This window comes from Sminthopsis crassicaudata, chromosome 6, assembly GCF_048593235.1.
Source record: "Sminthopsis crassicaudata isolate SCR6 chromosome 6, ASM4859323v1, whole genome shotgun sequence".
Classification (NCBI taxonomy): Eukaryota; Metazoa; Chordata; class Mammalia; order Dasyuromorphia; family Dasyuridae; genus Sminthopsis; species Sminthopsis crassicaudata.
Genome location: NC_133622.1, coordinates 93857807 through 93877021, shown reverse-complemented (window position 1 = coordinate 93877021; position 19215 = coordinate 93857807). Strand labels below are relative to the sequence as shown.

At 36.2% G+C, this 19215-nt stretch overlaps 2 protein-coding genes across 2 annotated transcripts in view; one reads left to right on the top strand and one right to left on the bottom strand.

Moving 5' to 3' along the window:
• The window catches only part of GPM6A (glycoprotein M6A), a 484462-nt gene that overhangs the window by 33816 nt on the left and 431431 nt on the right, over positions 1 to 19215 (top strand). The gene's annotated exons all lie outside the window — the stretch shown is intronic.
• On the bottom strand, positions 13717 to 15703 carry LOC141547235 (perilipin-3-like). The gene is made up of 2 exons (XM_074275705.1): positions 14393 to 15703; positions 13717 to 13967 (listed from the first exon to the last, which is right to left on the bottom strand). Exon 1 carries the CDS (start codon positions 15558 to 15560, stop codon positions 14421 to 14423), a length of 1140 nt encoding a protein of 379 aa, XP_074131806.1. The 5' UTR covers positions 15561 to 15703; the 3' UTR covers positions 13717 to 13967; positions 14393 to 14420.

Sequence of the window (19215 nt, the reverse complement as noted above, 5' to 3'; positions counted from 1 at the left end):
GTGCCCTCCATAATACCTACTGAACAAGATACCCATATCTGACCTGTTGTAAAACTGTGGCTATATGTATATAAAGGCTAGCTCTTTAAAGAGGGACAATAATATAGTAGTTGGCTCAGCCAGGGTTGAGGTTACTAGAGTAACAACTCTTGTTGAAACACTCCTTTGTTGGTAGAAGCAGCCAAGAGGTGAAGTGGGTCTGGGGTTGGGAAGACCCTGCACAAGCTACTTAATATCTGTATGCTTTAATACCCTCCCCTTTAATATGACAATAACAGTACAGGGTTATTTTGAGGATCAAATGACATGATATTTTTAAAGGGTTTAGCACAATGCCTGGAATATAGTAGGCACTATATAAATGCTTATTTCCTTTCACTGATTATAATTTACCATTCCTGTTCTTGTTCTGGGAGCCTAAGTACCATTGGGTACTAGATGTTCCAGAATGACAGAGAAAAGAAAGTGTGCCTTTCATTAAGTTAAGTGAAACAGTTATAAGGGATATCCCCAAAGTTACTTAACATAAGATAATATATATATATATATATAAAACATAAAATTATGCTAAGATTTGTGGGACACTCTGTATATAGCTTTTGAATGTTTCTCAGAAAGTTAGGCTGTCTCTCAAGAACCAAGTAGGAATGGAGTGGTTCCACCTTGTTTCTTTCATTTGTTATCTTTGTCCCACCCATTCCATCCTGTTTTGTTAGTATCTTTAACAATTCTACCTTTCCCCAGTTAAATTGATTTGTATATTTGAATTTATAACTTCTCTGGAAAAATGTTCTAAGATTTTAAGAAAAAAAGTTTTAAGTAGAATGTAAACTGGCAACAGGGATAGTTTTTGCTTTTTTTCCCCTTACCTTGCTTGACAGATATTCTACAATGCCTGGCACAGAGTAAGCACTTGATAAATTCTTATAAAATGAGCCAATAAATTTAATTACACTTTGATATCTTAGCTTAAAATAATGTTATTAAAATAATTTTGTAGAATGCTATTATTTTCATCTTTTTTTTTTGTGTGTGTGGGGGGAGTTGAGGATGGTATGGGAATGATCGAAATTAAATTTCAGCATTAGAGTTTGGTGAACTAGATTCTGGTAGCAGCTGATTACTAATCCAGTTAAGGAAAAGTGCTTGTGAGAAAATAGGCAAGCATCTTTCCTTTAGGGGAACAAAGGGGATACTGAAGAAGTCCACTGTACTGAAAGCATCTCATTTTCACAGCTACCAGCTTTGTAGTTAATAGGATCCAGGGGTTATGTGGACTAAATTGGTAAATTGCCATGTTTCTTAAAAAATATAAATATGGATCTAAATTACTTTTTTAAGTTATGGAAGTATTAGGTAGAATATTCTATCCAGTAGTAAAGTATACAGAGCTGGGAATCAATTATCATCTTTGTTCTCTCAGAGTAAATGAAAGAGGACAAAGCCAACATCTATGCTGGACAAGAGTGGAATTGTTTCTAATTAGGGCCAGCTTCCCCACTGGTAGATTTGGGATCTCTACAATCACCCACTTATATGCTTCTTTAAAAAATATTGACAAGACTTAAAATAATACTCAAATTATTTTGTTTTCTAGAGTACATAATCCAGTTTTGAGGCAGCACAGATGTGAATATTTATATTTGTATACACTTGAAATTAGTTTTATTTGTAACTCTCTTGCCAGCAGAGTAATCCTTTAAAACTAGAATTCCAGGGAGTAATGATAGTAGCAGCTGAATTTGATTAAAAAAAATTAGTACCTACTGCTTCGTTTTTATACTCAGTGGCCTTTTTATGAGATGAGAATAATGAAACTTTTTCAATTAACTTTGTACTATGAAGGGCAACTAGGTGGTGCAGTGGATAGAATGTCAGACTTGGAGCAAAGAACATTCTTTTTCTGAGTTCTAATCAGGCCTCAGACACACTCTGTGTGACCCTGGGCAAGTCCTTAACCCTATTTGCCTGCATTTCCTCATCTGTAAAATGAGCTCAAAAAGGAAATTCCAGTATCTTAGCCAGAAAAACCTCCAAATGGGATCACCAAGAGTCAAACATGACTGAATCATGATGGAGTTGAAATGATGCATGTGACTCTAGTCTGACTGAAAGAATTTTGTAGACTGGAAGGAATCTCTTTTCTTTCAGATTAAGGGGACCAGAGTTCAAATCCCGTTTTCTTGTATAACTTTGGGCAAATAATTTAACCTCCCTGAACCTAAGTTTGCTCATCTATAAAATGAGGACGTTAGATTAGATAGCCCCTGAGATCCTTTCTAACTCTTGATTCATGTACCTGTGCAAAGGTATTGATCACACATTAGCCCAGTGTTTGGAGTGTTGTGAATACCTACTTGGCCATTTTGTTGTTTCTGACTCTTCATGACCCTATTTGGAGTTTTCTTGGAAAAAAATACTGGAATAATTTGCTCATTTTACAGTTGAAAAAATTGAGGTAAACAGGATTAAGTGACTTGCCTAGGGTCACACGGATTGTAAGTGTTTAAGGCTGGGTTTGAACACCTAATTCTATGCCTAGGACTCTATCCACTATGTCATCTAAATGCTCTTACTTGTCCATACTCTATCTAAAAGGGGCCCAGTAAGTACTATAGGTATTTGTGCCATCAGGGTCAATAGTATTACAGCAAAAGCCAAAACAAAAAAACCCAAAAAACTGTTCATTATGCTGTGCTTGTTTGAATGCCTACATAAATGGAGTCGGCTGGGAGCTTTGGAGCCACGATGAACTGGGTTCAAATGCTGGCTCTTACACATATTAGCTTGTGGTCAAGGTTAAGTGTCCCAGGTCAACTCTTAAATTTAAAATTGTAGACATCATCCTCTGGGGGAGGAAATTTACTTATAGAACCATGAAATCGCAGATCCACATTAGGAGGGAGGGGGAGAGAGATAGAGACAGAGAGACAGAGACAGACAGAAAAGGAGACACACACACACACACACACACACACACACACACACATACACAAAGAGAAATCACTTCTTAAACTGGTCTTTAAGACAGGTTTGCTTTTAGTATTCTGAGCAGTTAAGCTATACCTGCTATCAGTATTAAAGTTAGAAAAATACCTTGCTAAAAATTACCTTCATTTTAGTGAAGCCTGTAATGATAACCTTCTTGGAATTAGTCGTAAAATAATTAAAGTAAATACTAAACTTCCATCAGAGCTTAGAGAAAACAAAGATGAATTTTTTTCTCATGCTTATTTCTATATCCCTTGAAATCTGATCACATCCCTTGGTCTGTAAATCACAGATTATTTTGGAGAATTACCTCAGGAACAGAGAGGTTCAGAGCACACAGTTAATAAGTTCCTGAGGCAAAATTTGAACTCAGAACTTCACATTTTCAAATCTAATATTCTTCCCATCTTATGTCTCTAAAAGTGCTCTTAATTCTTATAATTGTATTTGGTTGGATCAAGTGTAAATGTGTTTATTGTTGGAAAACAGTAGTTTGTATTGACGTTGGCAGAGGGAACTGGATTGGGATCATGAATTCAGTAGGTGATGATGTCCACAGAATGAACCTGGCAGTGTCTTGAATAATCCTAGCAGAAGGCCCCTTCATTCACCCTTTGAGCTCAGGGAACAAATGCAAGAGGGCCTCTGGTGGATTATCCAAGAGATATCATGAGTTTAAAATCCCTCATATTACTATAAAACACATCAATCTGTGGTGCCCCTCCATCCCACTCCCTTGGTTCTTCTACTAGACATATCCCATTGAGGAAAATCCTCTTGATGTGACAGATGCTCTGAGGATACTGGCTTCTGGGGTTCTGACCCCTGCTGAAGTCAGCTTGCTCTTGTTCCCTCACTGAGACTGGTTTGTGCTGTGCCACTTTGACAGGGTCCCTGGAGAGATCTTGCCTTCTGATCAGTAGCAGAATAACCTCCTCCCCCCAACCCCAGCACTTGGCTTATTGCCCCCAGTGTCTCTCACAGTAAGCCATATCAGGTGATACAACTGCTGGTGTTGAGAAAGTCCTATCTAACTTGAATAGAGTGGGACAAAAAAAAAAAAGAAAAGAAAGAAAGAAAAAAAAATAATCTAGTTTTTCAATGGTACAGCTCCATTTCTTGGTTAGCCTTGGGGACAGTGTTTGGGGCTTTCAGAAGAATAACCTTCCCTTCCCCTTCTCCTTCTCTTCCCCTTTCCCTTCTCCTTTCCTTTCTCCCTTCCCTTTCTCTTTCCCTTCCCCTTTCCTTTCCCCTTTCCTTTCCCCTTTCCTTTCCCCTTTCCCTTCCCCTTTCCTTTCCCCTTTTGCTTTCCCTTTCCCTTTCTCCTTCCTTCCTTCCTTCCTTCCTTCCTTCCTTCCTTCCTTCCTTCCTTCCTTCCTTCCTTCCTTCCTTCCTTCCTTCCTTCCTTCCTTCCTTCCTTCCTTCCTTCCTCTCTTTTTCTCTGTTTTCTTTCTTCTGTTTCCTCACTTTCTCTTTCTCTCTTTTTTCCCCTGCATCTCAGTTTCCTCATTTGTAAAATGAGGAAGTCCAACTAGATGGTCTCTGTGGTCTCTTCCTGTTCTATAGATGTGATCCTATGATTCCTTTGATAGTATGATCTATAAACTGGTAATAATAATGGTTCTATTATTTCATACAGAGGCAGCTAGGGAGTACTGGGCCTAGAGTTAGAAAGATTTGAGTTGAAAATGACAAGTTGTTATCATCCTAGCAAAGTCATTTAACTTCAGTTACCTTGATGGGGGTAACCACCACCTACCTTACAATCTTGTTGTGAGGATCAAATAAGATGACTTTTGTAAAGTGCTTAGTATTGTGGATGGCATAGAGTAGCTGCTTAGAAAAAAAGCTTCTTTTCTTCTTTCCTTCTATTTTATCTCCTGACACTGTTATAAGAGTTTTTAAAAATATGATGGTACTCTGCAGGATGTCCCAAAAGTCATAGTGCAGGTGGAAACTTTAATAAACTCATCAAGCTTATTAAATTAAAATATGTAAAAGGATTATTATTATTGTAGGGATTCCATAATTGCTGGATAAATTAAGAGAAAAACAACAACTCCCTTACAGTCTAAGTGGTTTTTATTACTTTGTGGTCCTTTATTTTTTCTTCATTTACTTGGTCCCCTTTTAAGTCTTTTGTCCCCTGCCTCATCTTCCCCACCTCCAGCCTCTTTCCCTCTCCAAGTGCTCATTGTGACTTTGAACACTGTACAGTATTTGGCTGGAAGACAGTCTCTGTGTCACAGCAACCAGAGAGCGACCTTCAACCTTCAGTTTCCTTCACTGTTGGAAAGCTCCAGTTTGGTGCTTTTTTTCCTTAATCCAACCCTGACACAGAATTTTTTTTTTTTAGGGCTTTTCTCCCCCAGTGAAAAACAATCTTGTTTACTGAAAAGTGGCAATACACACTGGCCAAAAAAAAGTGATTTTATTTCCACAGAATTTGCCAGTTCTTTCTGTAGGGAAATCTTTTCTTTGATGGTTGGGGGAAAAAAGACTAGAAAGGACACAATGGAGTATTTCAATATGTTTGTATTTCAGGGCACAGGAAAATGTGAAGACCTGTATTGAATTGGCCTCAAAGCAGACACATAATGGGCTACTTGTGTTTTCTGGTTAACAGCTAACCAGCACAGAGTTCATTTACTTCTGTTTCTTGCTGGCCAAAAATACTTGTTTAAAGTCACTAAGGGTGATTCTGGGCTAATCATCCGACCTTATTGGGCATCAGTTTCTATATTTGTAACTTCCAAGTATCAGGCTAGATGATTCTCAGGTCTTTTTCACTCGGTGTTTTTATGAGATTACTTATAATACTACAATTGACATTAATATAAGACTTTAAAGATTGTGATGCACTTTATATATCTTACTCAAACCTCACAACAGTCCTAAGGAGCTATCATAGGCAATATTAATCCCAATTTATAGCTACATGGCTCAGCAGACAGAGTACTGTGCCTGAAGTTAAAAAGGCTTATTTTCATGAGTTCAATTCGGCCTCAGACTCTTAGAAGCTGTGTGACCCTTGGCAAACCACTTAGCCATTTGCCTCAGTTTCTTAAAATGAATTGGAGAAGTGAATGGCAAATCACACCAGTATCTTTGCCAAGAGTTTAGCACAATGGAAATAGTTGAACAAAATAGATAAGGAAACTGAGGTTGGGTTTAAGGGCTCATCCATGGTCACATGACTAGTAACAGAGGCAGGATTTGATTCAAAATTCATTCATTTTGAATTTTCTTCCTTTTCTTTTCTTCCTTCCTTCCTCTTTTTCTTTATTATTCTAAGAATTGGAACTTTTTTTTTTTTTTTTTAAAACAAGGAAATGTTCAGATTACAAGATAGATAATAATGCCCTCTTCCTTAGAGATATAGTAAAAGAATTTGAGTGCAGCTGATGTATCATAAAGAAAAATGATATTCACAATTGCTAATCTAAAAGATGAAATTATCTTATTCAGTTTGCATTTATTTTGCCATCTTTTTTCAGCTACTAAAGATTTTGTAAATAACTATGTCTTAATGTATTTGTATTTATAAAATGATTTTATACATTTTTTGTGGTGTGAATGTTTCCTCATTTCCTCCCCTCTCCATACCTTTAAAGAGTAATAATTTCATTCTTCAGCAAATACCCATTTATCTAGATTCCAAATTCCCTGGAAAACTCAAAGATTTTCCCCATATTATACAGCTAATTTATGAGAATGTTCAAAATAATAAATAAGCTGATATTGGGAATTTTTTTATTTTATTTTATTTTTTTTAGAGAACAATTTAACAATTTATTAAATGGATTTACTGGGACTAAATGGATCCATGGTTGGTCCCAGGGCTGAACAATTCTATAGTTTCAAAGAATCCAGCCCCAATGTCAGATACACGAGATTCTTTTATAGGGTAACAAGAACAATGACATAATGGGGGAGATACCTGGATGGGGCTGACCTAATGAGGGGAGGCACCTAGGATGACATTATGGGAGGTACTGGAGAGGCTCCTGATATTCTAATGATTTCTAAAATGGATAAAGGCCTTTATCTCATCAAACATTAAGAGGGAATGGTTATAACCTGAGGCAGAATAACTGAATTAGGGAAACTGGGTCAGGACATTAAACAATTAGGGAAACTGGGTCAGGATTTTAAAAGAGAACTATGGCACAACATTCTACACTCTCTCCTAACTATTCAAATCTTTGAATTACCTTCCTCTAGAAGGTTTTAGCACCATAATTTTGACCAACCCAATGTAAATAAATCAGTGGGGATTTATTTTAAGAAGCAACTCATAATTCAGGTCACAGGGAGACTAGTATAGATTTGAGTCAACTTCTAATGACAATGGGATTTTTTGTAATAGCAATTGTATTCATATAATCAGAATGCTTTCCAGTTTATAAAATAATCAATTGAGGTATATAGAAACTTATTGGACTATATAATGAAAACTGAGGTTCATAGTTAAAGATTCACTCAATCAGCAAGCACTTATTAGTGCCAGGCAATATAGATACTTTTGATCAATATTAGAGAAAGCTAATTGGCACAGTGGATAGAGTACTAGATCTGGAATCAGGAACAAGAGTTCAAATCCAGCTTTACCTGCTTATTAGTTTGATTAGTTTGACCTTTGAATGAGTCACCCATTGAATGCCTTAATTTTCTCATCTGTAAAATAGGGATAATAGCAGCACCTACCTCCCAGGATTGTGAGGACCAAATGGAATATTTGTAAAGCTTTTTTGCAAGTCTTTAAGTGCTATATGATGCTATTTTTATTATTGAGGTAAACATTATACAAACATATGTGTGTGTGTATATATATATATATATATATGTATATATGTATGTATGTATAATACAAAGTATATACAAGGTGATTTTAGGAGTTGGTAGTAATGACTGGGAGTATCAGAGAAAGGTTTCATGTAGAAGGTGATGTTTTGAGATTTGGATGAAACTTGTTTTTCACTTCCTTAGGAATTAAGTCATACCCAAAATGTGCTGAGGCAGAGTATTTCAGGGAGTAAGAATAACCTTGGGAAAAAAAAGGGAGAGCCAGCAATATGGAATGTCCTATCTGAGGGACTTTGAGAAGGCCATTTTGGCTGGAGTATAGACTAGATTCAGAGGACTTGAATATAATAAAATTGGAAAGTAGATTGGACAGTCTTTAAAGTACCAGAGGACTTTTTATTTGAGTCTAAAGGTAGTAGGGAGGCACTGGAATTTCTCAAGCAAGGGAGTGGCATAGATATATTTTTATTTTTGAAAAATCACTTTGGCAGCTTTGTGGAAGATGAGCTGAAATGAGAGAGACTTGAAGCAGAGAGACCTATTAGGAGTTTATTATAAAAAGCAATTGCAAGAGCCGAGAAAGAGATTCAAGGAATTAGAGAAGGTAATGAGGAAATCAAACTATCACTCTTTGCAGATGACGATGGTATACTTAGAGAACCCCAAAAACTCTGCTAAAAAGCTATTAGAAATAATTCAGAATTTTAGCAAAGTTGCAGGATACAAAATAAATCCACATAAATCCTCAGCATTTTTATACATTACCAATACAATCCAAGAGCAAGAGATACAAAGAGAAATTCCATTCAAAATAACTGTTGATAGTATAAAATATTTGGGAATATATCTACCCAAGGAAAGTCAGGAATTATATGAGCAAAATTACAAAACACTTTCCACAAAAATAAAGTCAGATTTAAATAATTGGAAAGACATTCAGTGCTCTTGGATAGGCCGAGCGAATATAATAAAGATGACAATATTCCCCAAACTAATCTATTTATTTAGTGCTATACCAATCAGACTCCCAAGAAACTATTTTAATGACCTAGAAAAAATAACAATAAAATTAATATGGAAAAAAAAAAAAGGTCGAGAATTTCAAGGGAAGTAATTAAAAAAAAAATTAAGTGAAGGTGGTCTAGCTGTACCTGATCTAGAACTATGTTATAAAGCAGCAGTCACCAAAACCATTTGGTATTGGCTAAGAAATAGACTAGTTGATCAGTGGCATAGGTTAGGTTCACAGGGCAAGATAGTGACTAAAAATAGCAATCTAGTGTTTGACAAACCCAAAGATCCCAAATCTTGGGATAAGAATTTATTATTTGACAAAAACTGCTGGGAAAACTGGAAATTAGTATGGCAGAAAACTAGGCATGGACCCACACTTAACACCATATACTAAGATAAGATCAAAATGGATACATGATTTAGGCATACATGATTTAGGCATAAAGAATGAGATCATAAATAAATTGGAGGAACATGGGATGGTTTACCTCTCAGACTTGTGGAGGAGGAAGGAATTTGTGACCAAAGGAGAACTAGAGATCATTATTGATCACAAAATAGAAAATTTTGATTACATCAAATTAAGAAGCTTTTGTACAAACAAAACTAATGCAAACAAGATTAGAAGGGAAGTAACAAATTGGAAAAACATTTTTACAGTTAAAGGTTCTGATAAAGGCCTCATCTCCAAAATATACAGAGAATTGACTCTAATTTATAAGAAATTAAGCCATTCTCCAATTGATAAATGGTCAAAAGATATGAACAGGTAATTTTCAGATGATGAAATTGAAACTATTTCCACTCATATGAAAGAGTGTTCCAAATCACTACTGATCAGAGAAATGCAAATTAAGACAACTCTGAGATACCACTACACATCTGTCAGATTGGCTAAGATGACAAGAACAAATAATGAGGAATGTTGGAGGGGATGTAGGAAAACTGGGACACTGATACATTGTTGGTGGAGTTGTGAAAGAATCCGACCATTCTGGAGAGCAATCTGGAATTATGCCCCAAAAATTATCAAAATGTGCATACCCTTTGACCCAGCCATACTACTACTGGGCTTATATCCCAAGGAAATACTAAAGAAGGGAAAGGGACCTGTATGTGCCAAAATGTTGGTGGCAGCTCTTTTTGTAGTGGCTAGAAACTGGAAGATGAATGGATGTCCATCAACTGGAGAATGATTGGGTAAATTGTGGTATATGAATGTTATGGAATATTATTGTTCTGTAAGAAATGACCAGCAGGAGGAATACAGAGAGGCTTGGAGAGACTTGCATCAACTGATGCTGAGTGAAATGAATAGAACCAGAAGATCGATGTACACTTCAATGCTGTATGAAGATGTATTCTGATGGAAGTGGATATCTTCAACATAGAGAAGAGCTAATCCAATTCCAATTAATCAATGATGGACAGAATCAGCTACATCCAGAAAAGGAACACTGGGAAATGAGTGTAAACTGTTAGCATTTTTTTGTTTTTCTCCCCAGGTTATTTTTACCTTCTGAATCCAATTCTTCCTTTGCAATAACAACAACAACAAAATTTGGTTCTGCACATATGTATTGTATCTAGGATATACTATAACATATTTAATATGTATGGGAATGCCTACCATCTAGGGGAGGGGGTGGAGGGAAGGAGGGGAAAAATTCGGAACAGAAGGGAGTACAAGGGATAATGTTGTAAAAAATTACCTATGCATATGTACTGTCAAAAAATGTTATAATTATAAAATTAATTAAAAAAATAAAATTAAAAAAAAAAAGAGGCAATTGCATCAGACAAGAGATGATGAAGACCTGAACTAGAGAGACAATTGTGTAAGTAGAAAGAAGGGGACAGATGAGAAAAATGGTGGTAGATGAAGGAATAATTAACTGGAAAGTCTTATTTTATGTGTAATAAAGTAGTGTAATAAGGATGACTCAGAGGTTGAGAATCCAGATGTATAGAAGGATAGTTGTGCACTTGACAGAATAGGGAAGTTCAAAAAAGGGTTGAGTTTTTTAAGCAAATACAATAAGTTCAGTTGTGAACATGACGCTTTTACATGACTCTAGAAAATCTAGTTTGGCATAAGCCGCAAAAAGTTGCTGATCAAGGATCAGAGCTTTATATGTAGCTATGGGAATCATTTGCTTAGAGGTGAATTAGTCCTTCCAGAGCTAGTGAGATCACCAGCTGAGGGGAAAAGAAAAGAAAGGTTAGGATAGAACCTTTGGAAACATTCACAGTTGAAGGTAGGATATGGATAACAATCCAGCAAAGGAGGCCAGGTACAGTTCAGACAGGTCCCAGTAAGAACCTGAAGTTCCCTCTCAATCTGAAAGAAAGGGTAAACTTGATTTAGGTTGGTTTGAGTGCCAAATATTCTATTATGTTTAAATTTTTAAAAAATTAATAATCCATCTATAGTATCTATGGCAACTCAGCTCTGCTCATGTTGAATAATTGATTCCCCAATCTTTTTTCATAACAAAGGGGTGTGTGTGTTTCATTGGGATGAGGACGGGGGTGGAGGGCTGGGAGTTGAGTGGATAGGTAGAATATTTTAGATCTATTATTTCTTTGTTGTAATGGACACTTAATGAGAACATTCTCTCTTTTGAGAGATTAAGAATTATACAAATTCAAGCAGCTAATGGAGAGAAGAGCAAGCCTCTTACCTATTCGCTGACTCACTTTCCTCAACTGTAAAATGGGGATAATAGCATCTACCTCAGAGGATTATTGATCAAATGAGATAAAATAGGCTAAGGTCTTTGAAAGCTTAAATCAGTATGTACATGCTACTATTATTATCAGCAATTAAGCTCTTATTACAAGCCATCAGTGGATGTGATCTAAGTATGACTTTGAGGACTACGCAATACTGTCATTCACTAATAAAATGCTAGTACTGAAAATGGATATAATATAATCTCATTTTTAATATTTTGTGTGATGAGTGGGCATATGGTTTAGTGGATAGAATTCTGGATTTGGAGTCTGGATGATCCATTTGAATCTTTCTAGTTGTTTTTGGATAAATTACTTCCGAGTCTCAGGCAACTCAAGGACTAACTAAGTTAGAGATAAATTGCAATCTGCCAGTGGAGGGAGTTTCTATACTAGTGGATTTCCATGTCCGTAATGTGTTAACAGTTTTTACACTCAAGATCTATTTCTGTGCCTTACTGTATGTGGGGTGCAGGTGACCCTTGGTTTCTAAAGACCACTGAAGAACAAGGCCTGGAAGATCCTAGGAAGAATTCAAGCATTTTGTAACAAATTGTGTTTGTCATCAAAGGACCATTCTAGTTAAGTTAGGAGAGACTCATCATTGGCCCACAAGTGATAAATATTTTGCACACAAGCAACTCATGAAAAACCAGGAAGTTCAATCTGTCTTGAAGATAAAGAATATCCACTCTGAAGAATTCAGGATCCTTGATTTATTATATAATCTACCTCACTGCTGTAAGGTTAATGCTGAAAATAATGATGATAATATTACTAATTTGTATTTACATAGTGCCTACTATGTATGTGCTAAGCACCAGGTTAAGCAATTTATAAATATTATCAAATTCTGGAAGGAAGGTGCCATTATTATAAGCCCCATTTTATAATTGAAGAAATTGAGGAAGACCAAAGTTTAATTTATCCAAGATTACACAGCTAGTATTTGAAGTCACATTTGAACTTCAGTCTGCCTGATTACAGGTCCAGAGCTTTGTCTACTATATCATCTTAACTACCTGATAATAAAGTGCTATCTAGAAAGGAAACACTATTTCCAGGTATATTCTTTGATGCAACTCTCTACTTGTTACCATTTTTGATAGCCAGTTTCACTGGTTGATTCTGTTAGGAATCTCTGATATTACCCAACTACCCAATTGCCCTAGCTAGATGTTTAAAGACCTGGAAATATGAAAAATCTGCTCTAAACATAGTTAGAGAAATTGGGGGTCATCATAGCTGAAAGCTTTTAAAGTAATGCTCAAATTCATAATAAGAGTTAAAACAATTAGGAGGATCACCAATAGTTCACCAGTCACTATATCCAGTCCCTCTCCCTTCCTTCCCTCCCTCACCGTCAGGAACCTCCCAACTCACAGCTGAAATGTCTATTGTTGCTTTTTGTCTTAGTTCTTTCTAGCTGATGCACCAATCATTGACCTTCTCAATCTAATGATACTGAGAGCATTAACTCAGGATGGTAGGAAAGCATGAGAGCTAACATAAAACTGACTATATGATTTCCACATTGTGAACAATGGAATCAGTTCCTCAAGAACTGACTCTCACTGTTATGGAAAGAAGTGGGATTTTCAAAGGAATTGGGCCTAATTTCTCAGTTAAGAAAAGAAAATAGTCTTTGGGATTCAGCAGTCCCACCAATCTTGAGGGTTTTTTAAGAAATTAATAAAGAATAGTCCTGTTTAGTAATAGCTTTCTTCCCTTTGTGTCTTTGGAAAGTAAATAACAGAACTGCTTTATTTTCCTAAAGACAGGGCGTAGACCCAGTCAAAGTATATTCTTGATCCTTTTACCTCATTTCAGGTGCTTCTAATTTGAATCTAAGTAGTGACCTAATAACCTAACCCGGATTCATTTGGGGATAATGTAAGGGTTCTGGAAAGAGGGAGAGTTTTTCTATTCATCTCCAGGACAATTTTCTTTCTCCTACTTTCAGTGATGACTAGTAGGTAGTAGTGGTTGGAAGGCATTTCCTTCCTGTCCCTTCCCCCAACTTAAAAGTCCCATTGTAATGGTAAGACAGATAAGAATATTTCATTATGGGTTTTTTTTTTTTTTAATAATTTTTAAGATGCAGTTAAAAATTGACAGAAAACAAAAATTATCTTGTTTCACTGAGGAGAAACATAAACAAAAAACTAATTCAAGGATATTAGATGTCTTATTAATAACATCCTGGATGGATTAATTGATAGTAGGTCTTCTTAACAGGCCCAATGAAACAGAACATGATTGCTATGGGACATGCTAGAGAGATAGTCTTGGTTGTGTCCCCCAATACCTCAGTTCACTTGAGCCAGCTCAGTTACTTAATTGGTTGTTTCTCCTGGGTCTTAGGGCAACTGGGAAAAGACCATCATATAAGGAATTCTGGACACCTGGCTTCTGGAAATCTAGGAGAGAAAGTAAAAACAAATTAGTCTAGAAGGAGTCTTTAAAGATCAAAACATTCACTTTCCAGTAAGTGTACTTCATGAAATGGTAATTTGGAGGAAAGTGTTAGTAAGATCATAGCCAAGAAGCATCAAATTCTAGATTTGGAGTCAGGAATCTCCTTAAAGTCTAAACTATGCCTTAGACATTCATTAGATATGACCTCTTAAATAATTTCATCTCCCAATCTCATCTGTAAAAGAGACAGTAATACTATTAACCTCACTGGAATGTTGTGAGGATCCCCAAACTATCTTCAGCTGGTTACCTGTATGACCCCTGTGCAACTTCTCAGTTTTAGTTTCCTATTGTGGTTCTGGAGAGGGGATAACAATAGGATGTAGCGAGGAATAAGTGAAAATATATAAAAGTATCATATGCTAACCTCTCTGATCCTTTGAGCCAGGACAATTCTAGTCTTCTGAAGCCTCAGAAGTTCTCTCTGCCTTTTGGGAACCTTGGTTGGATGGGACAAAGGGTCCCATGATCCAAGTGAGAGGTCTGTCCTCAGCCAGATTGTCTTGTATTTGGTCTAGGAATGCTAGGATCTTGTTGCTCTCCTCCTGGATTAGGTTTATGAACTTGCAAGAAAGATCCTGAAAGGAATTCACGGTAACAAGGATAGCCTTATACTCTCTCATATAGTGAAGACTCTGCTTTATCTTTCTCCGAATGTCATAGTAAAGGCCTCGTGTGCTAGACAAGAGCAGTAGGATGATGTTCCGAAGCTTGGAAAGGAGCTTCGTAAGTAGGAGGAGAGTTTGGGACTCCATCTTCTCAACATCTTGCTTATTATTTGTAGGAAATAATTGATACCAGTGAACCCATGTTTGGTCAAGTTTCTCTTGACTCTCACACAATGGCTGACCAGTCTGTTTAACATTATTAATTAAGTTGATGATCTGAGAAAGCTGCAGGTGAGTCTCGAGGACATTCTGCTTGATTTGCTTCAGTTTCACCGTGGAATACTCAATGGCCTGCTGGTGGAGGTTGGGAGGCAGGAATCCCAGACGCACAAAGTAACGTTGTGTTTTTCTTTGCTGTTGGATGGATGGTATTTTCCATTCCTCTGGTGACCAAATCTCAGCGATCTCAGCCAGCTCATCATCTGTCATAGGTAGGTAATTGTCATCCCCTTCTTCAGATTGCTGCAACTCCTCTGTACTGTCCAAGGTCATCAGATCAAATTTGGCCAAATCAGATGCTGTTTCAGTGTCTATGGCAAACTTTGATTTACTCATATCCATCCCACTCTGGAAAGCTACATCCCGAATCCGTGTACTGGCTACAACATTTTTGGCACTGGAGGCCAAACTTGGAATAGCTGTAACCTGGGAAGGCGAGGCTTGCTGACAAACTGGCAGGTTTTCCTCAGGAGCTTCATCTGTTGGCTGGAGTTGAGGGTTTTCCTTCTTCAATGAAGCAGAGGTAGCCAGATCTTTGTTACTGGTAGGACTGACAAGCACAACATTACCCACAGGTGCCAGTAGACCCTGGCTTCCTGGCTCGGCCTCACGAGCACTAGAATCAGATTTAGGCTCAGTGGAAGACATCCTGCCAGTCCCCCAAGAGAAATAGGAAGAATGGGAGCTCCACAAAGTAGTGTCCCTTGCACCAGAGCTAAAATCTGCTCCAGTTAGAAGTGAAGCAGCCTTTTCTTTTTTTAAGGCTCCCAGGTGGAGGGGGCAAACCAGAAATCATGGGAAACCAATCTAGAATTAGGGTCTTTTATATCTCAGCCAATGGAGAGCCAGGAATTTGTTTGAACGATATCATTTATAGAACAAGAGTCAGGTGAGCCAAAAGATGCCCCAAATAGTGGAGAAAGGAACAAGTATGGTAGGAAAACAAAAAGGGAGATAAATGGAGCGGAGCCCTAGACTTCTGTGGGGCTTCAGAACAGTCCATCTCCTTTTCTGAATAGGAGAAGCTTGAAAAGGTGAAAAATTTTCTAACCAAGAAATCCTTCACTTAACAAAATATAGGTTTCATGGTCATGCACAGAACTCCACAATAACTATAGTTCCCTTGAAGAGAAAATCCAAATCGAGTTTAATGGATCTGAAATTTATACTTAAGGAGGGGGGGGGTAGGTAAGGTGTTCTCCAGAAAGCTGTATCTTTGAGATCTTTTTCTTCTAAATCCAGTTTTTTCAAGTGCCTTTTATATTCAGAGCACAGTTCAAGGACATTGTGCTCTTTGGTCTCACTGAAAAGGAATGTTGAGGCTCAGAGTAAACTTTGCTTTGAAATTCTCCACGGATTCCAGAGGCCTAAAGATTTCACTACTAATATTGTGGTTTACAAATCTGTAACCTAATTCAGAATAATCCCTTGTGATTGCCCTGGGAATGAAGAATGAATTCCCAAAGACTGCTGAATTGAATTCTTTTGAATGGCTACAGCACTTTGAAGCTGAATGGTATCATTCAGGACATGGATATAGGCAAAAATATGGTTTCATGACATCAAAGTGCACAAGGGCCAAAGCTACAGTTTTTATGGAGGAAAAAACAAAGTCATAAAAAGTATTACTTACAGTTTATAGCTCAACAAAAGTCTTTCCTTATGGCATTCCTGCAGGATAAATGGTGGTGGTGGTGGATATATATATATATATATATATATATATATATATATATATATATATATATATATATATATATATTTTGGCAGGTAAGATATAAGACTCAGAAGTGTTGTATGTCTAGGCCAAACAAAATTTCAGGGCTGGGGAAGTGAATTAATTCTTTCAACTCCAACTCCAGCATTGGTTCTATTGGACTACTTGGCCTCTAACTGTAAGAATGGACGGAATTAGAATGGCCAATCTGGAATAATTGTAAGGGAACATTAGCTTTCTTCAAATATTTGAAGGGCTATTATGTGGGAGAAGGAACAGACTTAGTAGGACAGAATCAGGATTAAAAGGTGGAAAATCAGCATAAAAAATTCATAACAATTAGAGGTATAGAATAAAATGGATTGTGGAGTGTGGAGCTGTTGAATTCCCTCTCAATGGAGGTCTTTAAGCAGAAGCTACCTGAAAGAAAATTCAAATAGGCTACAATTTGACCCAGATATTTAAGATCCTTTCTAACCTTGGGATTCTGTAATTCTATAATAAACATTAAGTATTCATCTTTTCTAAAGTATATGGTAAAATATGAAGAGGAAAATTTCTCTGCAAAGTTCTATGCTTATGCAAAGAGTTTGGAAACTTTTAATAGTTTGCTTCCAGTTCAATAAAATGGCAAATTAATTTAACATAAGATTTTAAAATTCAGTAGACTAATTGTCCATTTTTGAAGCTGATACTCTATGATTAAATTATAATTGACATATATCTCAGTCAAGATGGTACAATGGATAGAGTCCTGGACCTGGAGTCAAGAAACTCAGTTCAAATCCAGTCCAGGAAACTTATAGGTATATAATTCTGGGCAAATAATTTGAACTTTCTCACCCTCACTTCTCTTGCCTGTAAAGGGATCTTATGACTTCCACCTTAGAACAAGCTCTAAGATGCTTGGGCTTAAATGGTCATTGATGAACTAATTTTTTTTCAAGACTATGTATTTTTAGCCCAATAATTCAATTACAGAATTGAATTATAGACATGCCATCTATTTACTCTTTCTTAGTTACCTATAAATTCTCATAAATATCCAGTTAGTGAGATTTCTTATTTCCTTATCACTTTCCCATCTCCTTCTGCTGATGGTTTGCATTATTATTTATCAGATGCATTATGACAAGTTTTATTTTTAGTCTAGAATCTGGAGTCTGAAGCATTGCAACTTCCTCCCCCTCTTAGGAAAGAATTGCTGACAGCATAATAAGAGAAATAGTTTCATTGGAAAATTGTGATATTTCTAAATTTTCCATTGGTGCAGAATAAATGATTTTATATTGTTGTCCATGCATCATGCTACCCCTTAGCTCAGAAATTGAGTCAGTTTTCTTAAGTGTCTCCCATGTGCTATATTATGGTGTCTGTTTCAGTGATAGGTAGATGAATAAGGAACAGATCTGCTTTTAAGGCACTTGCCTTACTTGGAGTGAGGCTGGAACTTAGAAGATTGGGGGAAATGGAGGAAGGACTTGGAATGAAAATGAACTTTGTATGTCAGTGTCTTCTAATAATTTTTTAAAATGAGTGAGTATTAAGAAAATAATAAAATCAAAGGGGATTATAGTTGTCAGGGATCATTTAATCCAATACACACCTAAATGATTAGGCCTTTTTATAATGTCTTGACAAATGGTCATTCAGCTGCTTCTCAAAGACCTCCAATGAAGTAGCTCATTACCTACAGGTGCAGGCCATTACACAATTAAATTTTTTTAAATTTGTAATTTTGTTTTGTTTTCAAGTGTAGTTAACAAACATCATCAGACATGACCAGTTTCACAGAAACAGAATAACAGAAAATGAGGAATGTACATGAAAACATGAAATCTCTATTATATGTAATTTTAAAAAATTACATTTCTTTTCTTTCTTTCTTTCTTTCTTTCTTTCTTTCTTTCTTTCTTTCTTTCTTTCTTTCTTTCTTTCTTTCTTTCTTTCTTTCTTTCTTTCTTTCTTTCTTTCTTTCTTTCTTTCTTTCTTTCTTTCTTTCTTTCTTTCTTTCTTTCTTTCTTTCTTTCTTTCTTTCTTTCTTTCTTTCTTTCTTTCTTTCTTTCTTTCTTTCTTTCTTTCTTTCTTTCTTTTTTAAAGAAAGTGATGTGACAAATTCAGCATGTTAGCTTTAAAGCTGCTTTGCTTGACTATCCTTCTGGGCTTCTCTCTTTTCTGTGTATTTTTAAAATTGCTACAATTACACTCCTTTTTTCTTATCATTCACAAATGCTTTATTTTTTTTTTTTTTTTAATTTCAGTCAGTTGTTGGTCTAAATTCTATAGTGCGTAAGCCTTGTTTTCGCTTTTAAAAAATTAATTTATTGAGTAAATAAACATTTCTATACCATAAACACATATACATAAAAGATCTGCAGTTTCCTGCACAATCATCTTTTTTTCCCAACTTACTATTTCTTTAATGTATATATTAAAGTTATCATGTAAATTTATTCTTTTTCCTTTTGTTTTTCTCCTCTTCACCCCCACCTTAGAGATTGTTACTGTTAGACATTTTTTCCTTTATCTTTGGAATTCCATTCCTTGTTCTTCTTTCTCACCTAAATCTGACCTCTAACTCCAACT